The sequence below is a fragment of the Pristiophorus japonicus genome, chromosome 16, assembly GCF_044704955.1.
Source record: "Pristiophorus japonicus isolate sPriJap1 chromosome 16, sPriJap1.hap1, whole genome shotgun sequence".
NCBI classification, from domain to species: Eukaryota; Metazoa; Chordata; class Chondrichthyes; family Pristiophoridae; genus Pristiophorus; species Pristiophorus japonicus.
The window spans coordinates 19879631-19893502 of record NC_091992.1 but is presented as its reverse complement, the minus strand read 5'-3'; the positions used below and the strand labels follow the sequence as shown (position 1 = coordinate 19893502).

General features: G+C 40.6%; 1 protein-coding gene across 2 annotated transcripts in view; it reads right to left on the bottom strand.

Moving 5' to 3' along the window:
• The window catches only part of gosr1 (golgi SNAP receptor complex member 1), a 120783-nt gene that overhangs the window by 16913 nt on the left and 89998 nt on the right, over positions 1-13872 (bottom strand). For both annotated transcript variants that reach the window (XM_070858074.1, XM_070858075.1), the window contains exon 7: positions 5951-5980. In XM_070858074.1, the coding sequence (XP_070714175.1) occupies positions 5951-5980 (30 nt within the window). The remainder of the gene's footprint in view (positions 1-5950; positions 5981-13872) is intronic.

Here is a 13872-nt window from a genome sequence, read left to right as displayed (position 1 = left end):
GTACACTGGTGGACATCATCATCATCATAGGTGGTCCATCGAAGCGAGGATGACCTGCTTCCATGCCAAAAAGGGATGAGTTCACAGATGTTTCAATGAAGGACCTAATATTCCAGGTCCCAAACTACATGTTGAAGGGTGGAAGTTGCCTGTGCGTGGATTTTTTTTTAAATGTACGGTGGCCGTAGCACATCAGCCACCACACGGGCTTGACAGAGCTAAGCCTTGGTCCAGTGGCAAGGATTACCCAAGGCGAATGGAGACCAGCTCTGCTGCATGGACCTAGTGCACACACATATCGCAGTGTGGGCTGGCCCGTGCTGCCCCTGGGCCCTCGCCTCTTCTGGGCTCCAAACTCATGCCTCACAATCAGATTTGCAGATCCCCTTACTCTGGCCAAAACTGCCACTGCCTCCAATGCCATTTTCTAGCAAGAAATTCAAATTCACAAAAATATAATGCTTTCAAAAACAGATTATATAAACTTATCATATACAAGACCCATGACAAGATTTAAGCATTTAAGATGTCCAAGCCTCTTTCAAGAAGTGAGATAGAAGAGATTCGAGAGAATGTTCAGAGAATATACCAATAGTGCAGTACGATTCCTAGTTTTTGGATTCATGTTCAGCAAGTATTGGAGATGCTCCAAATTAAGATAATGTATCCAGTTTCCTGATTAAACAGATGACTAACCTCTTCCATTTCACATTATATGGTTTATTTATGGAAAGCTTTCAGGAAACAAAGTATTCACCAAAAAGGGTTACAATCCTTCAGTTAACAGCTATGACCGTGCAATGGCCAGATCAGCAAGAGAGCTGTAATATAAATACATCAATGGTGGGTTAAGAGACTTCTGATTTTTGGCAATGACATACCCACTGGGATTAATAAGTGCATCATCTTTTATTTTCTCACTCCCCCATTTTACAATGCCCTTAGATCAGTATCAGTTTGCTAACTGTTTACCACCAATCATTCTTTTAGATTAGCGAGGCAAGATATCTGGAATGAGACCATCAAAAGAGCCTAATGAAATCATTGTACGTGCTGTCCATTTGTTCAAATAAGGTGGATGTTCTGAATTGCATATGGTCCAATACTATGCATTTCCATTTCCTACTTTGCCTCGACAGACAGGAAGCAAAGCTCTTTAATAAGCCTCTGAAGGTGTGCTTATTGTCAGAGCAATTACCATAGTATAGCTGATGTGATGGAGACTGAAAGCATTCAGTTGCAAGCTGACGGGAGGAAGAGAAGAAGGTGGTTTAGTCTGTGAGCCGGTGGAGAAGGCAAGGAGACCACAAACAAAAATGAAACTAGGATAGAATTTACAGCACAGAGACAGGTCATTTGGATCAACTGGTCTATGCCGGTCTTCATGCTCCGCATGAGCCTCCTCCCATTCTACTCCATCTAACCCCAAAGTATGCCAAGAGCAAGAATCCAACCTCACAGAGAATGGTCAAATTATAGTGAGAAAAAAAAACTAGCATATAGAGCAGATGCAGAAAAAGAATCTGTAAAAATAGAGGGAGAACTGTGAAGAATGGCCCAGCAATGTCTGTATAAGAATCAGACTCCAGATCAATGCCAGTAACATTTGATCAAAGTAAGGCATCTCATGCCAATTGCTTTCTTTCTCAAAACTGAAAGGCTGTGGCTGGTGGCACAAGTTGGTGTAATGTGCTGCAATATGTTATTGTAGGGCATGGGTACCTGCCCTCAAATCTAAGTGGATGGGAGATGCTTCTTCAGCAGGATAGAAACGATAATTTAAGTCAGCAAGTGAATGAAATCAGCCTCTGTGCCTAACAGCCATGTTCCTATAGATATGGCCCTTATGGCTAAGGGGATCAAGGGGTATGGAGAGAAAGCAGGAAAGGGGTACTGAGGGAATGATCAGCCATGATCTTATTGAATGGTGGTGCAGGCTCTAAGGGCTGAATGGCCTACTCCTGTACCTATTTTCTATATTTTCTATGGTTTCTATCTTATTTAGTAGCACTGGCAGAGTGTCTTGGAAGAGGTTATCGCAGGCCCTCTTAGATAGAAAGAGAGCTGCTAAACATTTCATTATAACAAAGGTTGACTCTACTTTCACCGGCATTTACTTAATAGGAATGACTGCATCAAAGGAAGACTCCATATGGAAGAGTTCTTGCTGAACAGCTACTGTATTTAGCTCTTAATGAGATAGCCAAGTGACTCGGCAAACAGAATGCACTGTAAATTAAAATTACCGTCTGTGCTAATGTGAAGAGACTTGTGCAGTCCGAGAACAAAGTGGATTTTTAAACAGGCTTCCAGCAGACCTTTCACAATGTACAGAGGTGTGTTACAATGACAGAGTTCCTGTCAATAAAATACAATAAATCTGAGCTGCCACAAAATTTAGACAAACTATTTAAAAACAAATGATATCTATGGCCTAAAAAGTGAAGCCATTATTTCATTATGCTATTGCAGTGACCATTTCCTGAGCAAACTACATCAAGATATGGGCCTAGAAATCCCAGTCGGCTGCTTCCCACGGGCGATCAGGTAAAAAAGTTTTTAAAAGATGCACACTTTTCTGAAGCTGCTGTGCCCATGAGGGACTCTGGTCCTGAGGCCTCCACTGACTGCGCGTCGGAGCACGTGCACATGGCTGGAGCACAGTCACATGGCTCTGGATAGCCAATCCAGGTAAAGCATATACTCATTCATAATAATGGGAACTCCGCAAGTTGGAGTTCCCATTATGATGACTGAGAACCCCCCCTCCCCCCCCAAACACCCAAGACACAAATAAAAAATTAAAAAAATACACCACATATTTTTGTTAATTTAAATGAGTTATTTATGCATTATTAAAAAATATATATTTTTCTGATTTTTTAAATAACGTTTTTAAAATTATGGTTTAAAATAAATTTATCGTAGTGGGGAGGGTTTTTAAGTAAAATTTTTAAAACACATTTTATTATATTTGTGTGTGTTTTAAAACGCTTACGCCTGTAAAAGTAGGCTATGTGCCTGCTTTTATCAGGCGCAAGAGTTTTCAGGACATCCACTGAGCAAGATATGGGTAAATACCACAATCTTTTCCATGCAAATATCTTGGATGTGGAGATACGGAAGATCTATCAAGCTCCAGCGTGTCAGATCGGAAAAGCCGGTTTTCAGCACATGCGCATTGTGCAGCGAAGAGTAACATCAGCAAGGTCCAGGTCAGTGATTGAAGCGTGGGCAGATGCAGCAGGAGTGGCGAGAGGGGCGAAGGAGCTGTGAGAGACTGTGGAGGGATGTGATCGGGGCCCAGGGGAGGCGTGAGTTTGGGGCCAGGGGCCCAGGAGCAGCACGGGCCAGCCCACACTGCGATGTGTGTGCGCACTAGGTCCGTGCAGCAGAGCAGGTCTCCAGTTGTCTTGGATAATCCTCGCCACTGGACCAAGACCTAGCTCTGTCAAGCCCGTGTGGTGTCTGGTGTGCAACGGCCACCACACATTAAAAAAACCCATGCACAGGCATCTTCCACCCTTGAAGATGTAGTTCGGGTTCTTCATTCGAAATACCTGTGAACTCATCCTTTTTTTTGGTGTGGAAGCAAGTCATCCTCGTTTCGAGAGACTGCCTATGATAATGATGATTGTGCGCTGAAAAGCAGCTTTTGCGCACACCGTATGGACCCAGGAGGCCGGAATTTCTGGGCCATGGTTACAGCAGAGCTTTCTACAAGGTAACTTGAACACCCGGCTTTTGCGATGCCTCCCCGGGTCCATACACACTCCATATGGACCTGGAAGGCTGGAATTTCTGGGCCATGGTTACAGCAGAGCTTTCTACAAGGCAACTTAAACACAACTGTCTCCCTCTCGAGAAATCTGTATCAAAATGTATGGCTTACAGCCATTTATTCTTAATGTGAAAGAACATAGTACTTTATTTCAATGACATTTATTGAGGCAAAATAATTGACATTAACAATTCAGAAGGGATTCATTATTGCAGGCAATCTCGCATAACATTTGAAACCAGATATGGAATGCAAACTAGATAAGAATATATTTAACAGATAATTCCAGTAATGGCAATTAACTCCTGCCAATTTTAAAATATTCGCATTTTACTTTGGTCAATTTAGTTTTACTTCATACCAATCTGCAGATATATATTCGAATGCATTATGCAATCTAAAACCTGAAGCACTTCTAGGTTTGGAACTAAACCGCCATCCAAAAAAAAGTTATTGAATAATAACAAACAATACTGTGCTGGAATAACTAGGGTAGGTGTGTGCCAAGGCTTTCGAAAGCCAGCTGAGGTGTACCTCGAAGTGTCATTTCGTCTGCTTCTAACGTAAGGAAAAAGCTAAACGCAACTGACAAGCGAACTAAAATCATCCACTGCCCAAACCTCAAGCAGATGTGATTAATCCTTTCCAAACAGGACACAGTGGCAGACAAATCATGCTCGCAACAGTTAACAAAGCTGCTGGAACACGGAATACTCTCCGTGATTCGGGGGAACAGCAACAGGATTTTTCTTTTCATTTTGCACAATGGCCCTGTGTGTTATGACATTTAAATTGATATAAATACACTGTCCCAAAATACATATACAGATTATTTCAATTGACTAAATCATTTCACATCTGTACCAAAATTCCTTCCTCTTGAACAGACGCCCCCAAAAATTTAACATTTTTCTTTAATTCTGTATTTTCTCCCTGGTTTATAAATTGTAGCTCCTTACGCCATTTTTACATTAGCCTTTTCATTTTCAATGGAACAAAATGGAACAAAAGAGGGTTATTTATGCTAAACCTAATTAAAAGCATGAGGAAAAGAGCTGGTGTCTCTCATCCTCCATTCCATTTTCTTGAACAAGCTGGTTAGAAAGTTGTAAATGACTGTGAAGGTAGAGTGCCAAAACTGCAGACAATATTTAAAATCCCCAGTTCTACCATGTACCTCCTTCAGATGTAAGTTCTTGATCTTAAAACTATGTGCAGATACTACATTTTGGGAGCACCAAAGCCCTCTGCCACTTAAATGTAGAGAGTTTTTACTTAAATGGGTTTAAATCGTTCTGTTAACATTTGAGGTCACTCAGATAAATCTGTTATTTGCAACACTGCTTTTATTTTGAAAAAAATTAAGAAAAAATATCCCTTTACTGCACCTAAAGTAGAATTATCAGAATATCACCAACAGAGGAAGAAAGAAATGTGCCGTGCAACAAAGCAGTTACCTAAATAAATTTTTAAAAACTTATTTGTGCTTTTCAAGGGGAGGAATGTTACTGCTAGTTAATGTGGCATTTTTCACCTTCAAGTACCCAACAGTATTAGCACCAACTACTGTAAGACCCACTACAGAATACACCTCACTCTACTCTACCCCAACAACCAACCTCAGGTGATTGGTAGAAGAACCAAAGGTGACAAGAGGGAAAAACGAGTGGTTAGGAACTCCAATGCACTGCCTAACAGGATAATAGAGGCAGATTTAATCGTGGTTTTCTAAAGTTAATTCGATAAGTACCTGAAGGAAATTTATTTTAAGGACTACGAGGAAAGGGCAGGGGGAATGGGGCTAGCTCAAGTGCTCTTGCAGAGTGCCGGCACAGGCTAGATTGGCCGAATGACCTCCTTCTGTGCTGTAACCATTCTATGATTCTAACATACCCTATCGCACCAGCGGACCATTTTCCCATTGTCCACACCAACTTTCTTCTAGCCCCTTTGAATTAAATTGCTAATTTAAATTACAGTTTTGTGCTACTGACCCATGCCCAATAAGAACTGAATTAAGGTTGCTGAAACATATTTCACATATCGGAATGATGTAGCCAAAATCTAAAGTGTTTAACAAATGATCTTGGAATCATTTCTTGAATCACCATGTGAAAATCTTATATTTACTCTGAAATGAGACCAATACATTGGCTCATGCTGCCTTACCTTATTGTATCTTCTATCAGCCGATCTGAGCTGCAAAAGAAAGGAGAGAAATCAATACAATGGGAAAGTCTCTAGCTATATAAATTTACATTTCTTCTTCTAGTTTTCCATCTCCAATGTCATGTGCTCCATTACAAACTGGTGAGAAATAAGTGCACCCGTGGCATCTCCAACACACACAGTTCAGAATTTCAGCGGTGTTCCAGCAGAACGCAAAAGAGAGCGTGGCAAGTAAGTAATGGCACAGAAGTACCCCAGACTATTTTTGGATATCACTTTCTATCTGGTTTCAGAGTGGCAGCGAGGGTGGCCTCGGAGCAAACGTCCATCCTCAGCAGACACATGATAAAATACTTTGCTAAAACATGGCCTCGCTTTCTCCCCCTTCCCCCCCTCAAAAATTCCACGAGCGAGTTGCATTGTTCGAGGCATAGAATCAGAACGTTGTCTAGTAGTTGTATGTCGATCATCTTTTTCTGAAGGTGACTGACCTAAGCACCTCAAGCACCTGTTGCTGGCAACTCCCTACAGTTCAACACCTTCACTAAACAGAAGTCTCTCTTTCTTACTAACCTAGCCAAAAGCATCTCTCCTTTTCCTTGGTGGATTAACATTGGTGCCCCAACTTTCCAGAAATGCATAAGCTACTCTTCTGAAATAGTTGCAGGGAACACCTATAACCTGTTTAAAAATGTCAAATTAAATGCTTCTAACTGCGCTGGATTAGATTTACTCCAGAATAAAGAGCACCAATAATTTACCTGCACTGTTATTACTTCACAAATAAGCCGTCGCTAAAACACAGGTAATTCTTGGATGGATAACAAAAAACCTTTATTGAATGCATTTGGTTTCATAGAACAACTTGCGTGCTAAATATGGTGACACTATTCCCGGCCAGAATGCAAATGATTGGGTAATTCCATCAATCACGCATGGAGACCGCACTGCTGCAAGTGACTGGGATTGATTTTACACACATAATTTGTATGTAACTCCTCCACTCACTGTAGTTTGCTGGAGAAATCACCCTGCTTTTAGTGGGAGAGGCTGCTGCAGTTTCAGTCACGTGTTCTCTTGGATGCAGAATCTTTTAAAATAGACTCTGTAAATAGACTTTGTTTGCTGTAAAATAAACTGTTTGCTGTGAGCCCTGTCATAAGTCCCGCCCTGTTTCCAACTGATTGGTTGACACAGTGCAACTGATTGGTTGACACAGTAGACACTCCACAACTTATGACAAAGGAAACATGCATGGTAGGTAAGGAGGCAGATTGAATACTGACACTACATTTGTTGATAAAAAGGAACACTTCCTTTATTATGCAAAAATATAGGTTTAAAAAAAGTGTTACCAACTTGAAAATGCTTTAAGACATTTATTATTTCAATTTAAATAAACGTTATATATATTGGAATGATCAAAAAGTGGTTCAGTCATAAAAAGATGTGCATGGAACGCACGTGTATGTGATTCAGTAGTCATTAATTATACAACTGACATAGCCTAGGACAGTAGAAAATTATTCATGTCTCCATTTATGCGGCATAATTATTTATCTGCAATAACAATGCTTTTCTAGAAGAACCTACAACAGAGACCAATGTGGTCTCTCTGGCAGGGTTATTTGCTCACGTTCTTAGGATGCTGAACATCCTACTGAGGAGAAAGGACAGACAAATAGAAGGCACACACACTTTGGCTTGTTATTCAACAATTTCTTGTGGTAAATGTAACAGTAGCATAGGCACTGGTCGCATGACAGGAGACCCAGAATAGGGCATGGGGGAAGAATATTTTACAAAAAAGGTTTTACATCAAACCCCACTTAAAATGTAGTCGAATTGCCAGATTCTCCAAAGGAAAATAACTTCAACATGAACGGTTTTATCACTTGAAAACAAAACTGAAATGTATCTTGAATAACACTTAGTCATCTATAATTAACAGTAATGCTATAAAAAAATCAATGTAAGATGACAATATTAAATATTACCTAAATAATAATGAATGCAGAAGGTAACACTCTTGGAAGTCTTAATGGCTTCTTATTGACTGGAATAGAGCTAAATAATGCACGGGTCAATAAAAGACATTGCATAATTTTCCTGGATTCCCAGATCAATATATTCTTTGGTGGGAAAAGGTAAACATTCTAATTATAAGTCATCAAATGTGACAAATGCATATAAAATTCGAGCAGCAGGAGAGTAAATTGAACAATTTCTGATAATGAGTTTAAAATTTCCCAAATCGTGTACGAATGCAAAATGGCAGACATAGCCATAAAGATGCAGAAACTTAGTTGTGCATGAAACGCACCACCTTCATGCCTCCTCACCAAAAAATCTACTGGAAGGGGAATGGGTGTTTTCTCCAATAAAACAACAGCAAAAAATGAAACACATCTACAAGTACAAAAGTTCGCAAAGCTGAGTTCTTCAACAATCAGACATCAAGAAATTATGAAATCCAGGCCTGGGGGGTGGGTGGGTAGTCAAAGTTTCAATGACGGAAAGGTTGACTGGACTGAAATTTTAACCAAAGGCCTTTTCACTGGCACTGCAGAGAGATACTGCTCTGGGAACTGTGGCAATACTATTCAAGTTTGCATTTAAGGGCATCATTATTTACCTGCAATGGCTAATGCTTTTTTACATGTGTCTACAATTGAAGTTTAAACTGATCTATGGCATGGCTTTTTCCCTCATGCTCCCGAAATGCTCGACTTCTGATGCTAGATGATCTCACCCAAAGAAAGGATGGAGGAGAAATGTAATTAGCCTCAAAATCTCTGGATGAGGAAGATTCTTGCGTCCGATTGCTTGCTAACGATTTCTGCTGCCGAACGTACATCATACATTCTGCGGACATCAGCTTGAGGCCAAGGTAGGTCTTTGCTGTGATGCTCCACATGTTTGAATAGCTTGTCAATGTCTAGGCTCATCTGAAGAATGTTTACTTGGGTGAGGAAGCAGAGCTCTACCAGTATTTGTGTAACAAAATCCCAGCATGAGCCATTCATTGCCTTCAAATGTGATGGGGAGGAAATTGAGGATGGAATTGGAGGGGGAAATGTAGTTAAAGTGAATCAGATGACAGGAAGAAAAATAAAAGTTAGATTTATTTTCACTGACTTCTGCCAGCAGCCATTATTTACATACATTAGCAGAAAATCTCTTTCAAATAGAAATTCCATTCAATTTCCTGTTAGTCACATCTTCCTATTCGGTCAACTAAAGGTTGACTCCAGCAGTTGACATCACTTCAAGAACTGAGATGAGCTTACAATACATTCACAGCACAATTTGGACCAATAAAATTAACTGTCTGGCTAAATCCTTGGCATTATACACAAAATAACATTGTAAAATACAATTTGTGCTAGTTATTATTTTATCTTCCTTTATTGGAATGGGAAATAAACAGGTTTTGTCGAATATGGCTTTTTACACAGTCCAAATTGAACTGCAAAACTATAAGAAATACTGCACTCCAGCTTTAGTTGCAATGAACAGTTCTTGAGAATCTCATCCATATTTTTTTAACCCATTCAGATTTTCAATTTGCTCATTGATGTCTGATGTCTGGATTAATCAGGTATTTTTTGTATATCCCTTATACATTTAGCTTCCCTTCCTTGCTCAATTTTCTTCCCATCTCTTCTAAAGGCACCGAGTCATGCGGGAATATGGTGCCATGGATGCCAACTAGTGTCTGGAACCTCACTCATTTGGTTATTCTTTGTTTGACAGCCTGCACAACAGGTCCCAACAGAATATTCTGCACTGGAGTCATCATAGCTCAGCGCTCTCCTGTCCTGGCTTGACATCTATGCACACATTTTCAGTGGCGGTCATTGGATATGATGATCATCATCATAGGCAGTCCTTCGAAATCGAGGAAGGCTTGCTTCCACTCCTAAAGTGAGGTCTTTGGTGACTGAACAGTTCAACACGAGAGCCACAGACCCCGTCACAGGTGGGGCAGATATTCGTCGGGGGAGGGGGGGGTACTGATTTACCACACGCTCCTTCCGCTGTCTGCGCCTGATGATCTCACGCTCGCAGCGTTGAGATTCGAAGAGTTCAACACTCTCCCGGATGCACTTTCTCCACCTAGGGCGATCTTTGGCCAGTGGTGATGTTGCACTTCACCAGGGAGGCATTGAGGGTGTCCTTGTACCGTTTCCGCTGCCCACTTTTGGCCTTGTTTGCCGTGAAGGAGCTCCGCATATGGCAGTTGTTTAGGGAGTCTCATGTCTGGCATGCGAACTAAGTGGCCTGCCCAACGAAGCTGATTTAGCATGGTCAGTGCTTCAATTGCTGGGGATGTTAGCCTGGGCAGTGAGGTGGAGCATGGCAGCGAGAAAAATTGAAAAGGGGTTTGGAGCGATGAAGCAGCCCTGTTTGACCCCGGTTCAGACGTGGAATGAATGGGTCTGTAATGGATCCGCTGGTAAGGATCACAGCCTGCATGCCGTCGTGAAGCAGGCGAAGGACATTGACAAACTTTTGGGGGCACCCAAAACGGAGGAAGACGCTCCATAAGCCCTCACAGTCGACAGTGTCAAAGGCCTTTGTAAGGATATGATCAGGTGAGGGAACACTAGCTGATTCTTTCCCCGCTCTAGCCAATAGGCTCTAAAGCCAATTATAGGCCTTTACTGCGGTCACCCTATGAATTCTTGTACAAATTCTTTTTGTACTTTCCACTCTCAGACATTTTAGTTGAAACATATTTCCATCACGTACATACTTTGAACTGATATTCCTGCATTATGCAGCTTCATGTTTCCATTCAAAATATTAGTTCTCGAGTTGCGCCTTTTCTGATGACAATTTTCAACTATTTACATCAAATGGCACATTCATCCTAGGTAGGTATCTTTTCTCATCTAAATGTACTATTTTCCTTCACTTACTAGTTTTCTCATCCTTTGGGATCCTGGTTCTGCAGCAAATTAACTGCCACGACCACACTAGAGAGATCCTGCTTAATTGCTTTGTTATGCTATATGCTTCAAGAAAAGAAATTAGCCTCTCTAAAGACAGTGGAACCAGAAAGCAACATTATTCATCCTAATTCGAGGAAAAGCCTGGTGTTTCATTAAGCTGTTTACTTTGTTTTGAGAAACTACACTCTGACTTTGGGCTCAGTGTAACATCAAATTAGGCTACATTAACACAAAGTTGAGCTTCTGATCAAAAGCACAATATAGATGCTTTAGTTCAGGCCACGGAGCACAACAAAGGGAATCTAATTGGATGGTTCTGCATTGCAAACAGCATCCGTGAGGACTGTTTCCAGTCACTACAGCTTAACCTGTACAGTGACTTATAAATGAATAGCTCTGGATAAGCATGCTCATTCAACTGCTGCAATGCAGTGAAAAAAAACCATGAAAAGATTCCCAATGCGTTTGTGATATCCAGAATGTCAGAACTGGGAACTGGCCAGAGGTGTGGCCCAGCTCACAAATGATCAAAGGCAGGGCCAAATAATCTTGACTACATGTGCCACCTTGAGCCCTAATTTGCTATCACTGTGCAATACAATAATCTACCTCTTAAACATAGATTGCTTGCAAGCAATTGGTGTATCATTTTACAAATGTGTTATGTGGGTCGTATGCTGTACTTTTGGTATTGTTGAGGAGCCTTTTTGGGTATGGATGCAACACCAGAAGTGTTGCATAAAATGAACAACATTACAGATCAGTGCATTGTCAGTAGGGATGGGCATTGGCCATAGCACAAAGCAGTGATTGCAAAGCCGTGGCAAAGAAAGTAGGCTCAAAGTTAAAAACAAGTCAGTGGTGCATTGTACAATCATTCATATTGTGATGATTGAAAATAGCTGCGTATATAACTTTTTTCAATCATCAACACAAAAAAATTATAGTAGAGGGGGTGGGGAGACAAACCAGTGAGTAATGGTCCATGTATGTGTCTGACTATGTGAAGCTTTGTCAATGATGTACTTGCATTGCTGTATAAAAAGAGACCAATTGCTATAACGCATCCTTCAATGCAGTATAAAACTGATCATTTTCGGTTGTCCCTCTGTTCCATACTGTTTCTTTCTCTATTGACCAGCTTTTTTCCCACACCCCACCCGATGGTGTAATTTCCAAATACCATTATTTAACATTGTTTTCCTTTTGTCTCTCTTAGTAGGCTCCATTGGAGAAAATAGTCACTGTTCTAATTTGTTAGATCAGCAAGTGATAACAAACTGGTGGCATATTAATCTTTCCCAGGATGCACTGCACGACACCTCCTCGTGCTATGGGAAGAGGAACTGAACAAATGGATGTTAGGAGTTGGATTTCTTCACACCACCATAGCACAACGCTCAGAATAGTTGGCAGGTAACATTTTAGCTAACAAAGCGACATTTGTTTTTTTTAAAAAATAGGGTACAGCTCTTTAAAAATGCAAAATAATTTTCAATATTCATTTAGTTACCTGTTTAAGTGGCTTAAATGAACCAGTCCTCACAGGTGATCTTGATCTGGTAACCCATTTAAGATTTTTTTTCATACAAGTTTGCTCCATTGCGTTAGAAATTTCAAAATTTTATCCATAACAGGTTACTTGTGTGCATCATCTATTCACGATGGGTTCAATTTATTTTACAGATCATTTCAGAACCATTTATAAAATATGAGAAAAAAAACCTGAAAATTAAATTGCTGTTAGCATCAGCTCAAGTATATTCAGACATTCTAATTGTAGGAAGGAAAAACTAGTTTAAAAACCCAACACAAATCAAACAGTTAGAAATTCATAAACCTGTGCCAAGCTATTGATTGCTAAATTTAGCTTCCATCCAGGTTCTATTAAGTAAACCAGTTGCACAGAGATGTGAATGACATACTATGCAGGAGAATCAATTTTGTTCCCCTGTTTATAGATTTGTTTTTCAAACGACAGAAGAAATTTAACACTTTCAGCTTGAAGGACCATTACATAAGACAAGCAGCCAGTTAAAAAGGACTAGGAAGCATGGGCACTTTTCCAGTACAGGTACAAATGTGTGAAAAACAGCTTTAATTAAAAAAAATCATTTGGCTGATCTCAGTCAGGGCAGCAATTGGAGCGCAGCAAGGAGCTTCAGTGTCTCTGGCTTCGGAAGGTACAAATTGGCTAGGGTTCCTAAACACTGTTCAATGGTTTCAGCTGGATGTGCACTTGGGTAGGTAGACAGGATAAGGGTCTGGTGCATTGTTTCGATGGTTGACTTGATCAAGGATCAGCCATGAATAATGAACCGTTGGGCCAAGTATTGGAGGTTGCCCAGCAACCGTCATCATCATCAGTGGCAGTCCCTCAAAATCGAGGAAGATTTGCTTCCACTCCAGAAATTAGTTCTCAGGTGACTGTACAGTCCAATACGGGAATTACAGTCTCTATCACAGCTGGGACAAACAGTCGCCTGAGGAAGAGAGTGTTCGAAGACCAGGACCTCTCATCTGGCACCAAGCTTATGGTCTACAGGGCTGTAGTGATACCCGCCCTCCTGTATGGCTCAGAGACGTGGACCATATACAGTAGACACCCAGCAGCCATACCCCAGCAAACAGTCAATGCCTTCAGGAGAGGTATGAAGGGAGGAAAGTTGGCATCACCTCATAAAAATAAGTTGATCTTCCTCTACTGCAGAATGCCTTAATTCCTATCACAATTCAGAGGTAGAATGGGTACACATATCCACAGTTTTATTAAATTTGTGAATTTATGAGTAAATTACACCCATTTGCCTAAATGTAGACACAGGGGAAACTTTACACCAGAGCATTAAAGTTGGAAAATATTGAGCACTAACATTTAAAGAAAACTTCTGATTGCTTAACCATATGTAAAGTTTAATTTGGGCAAGAATAATATGATGCGGGACAATTCTCAATGTAGCTCCT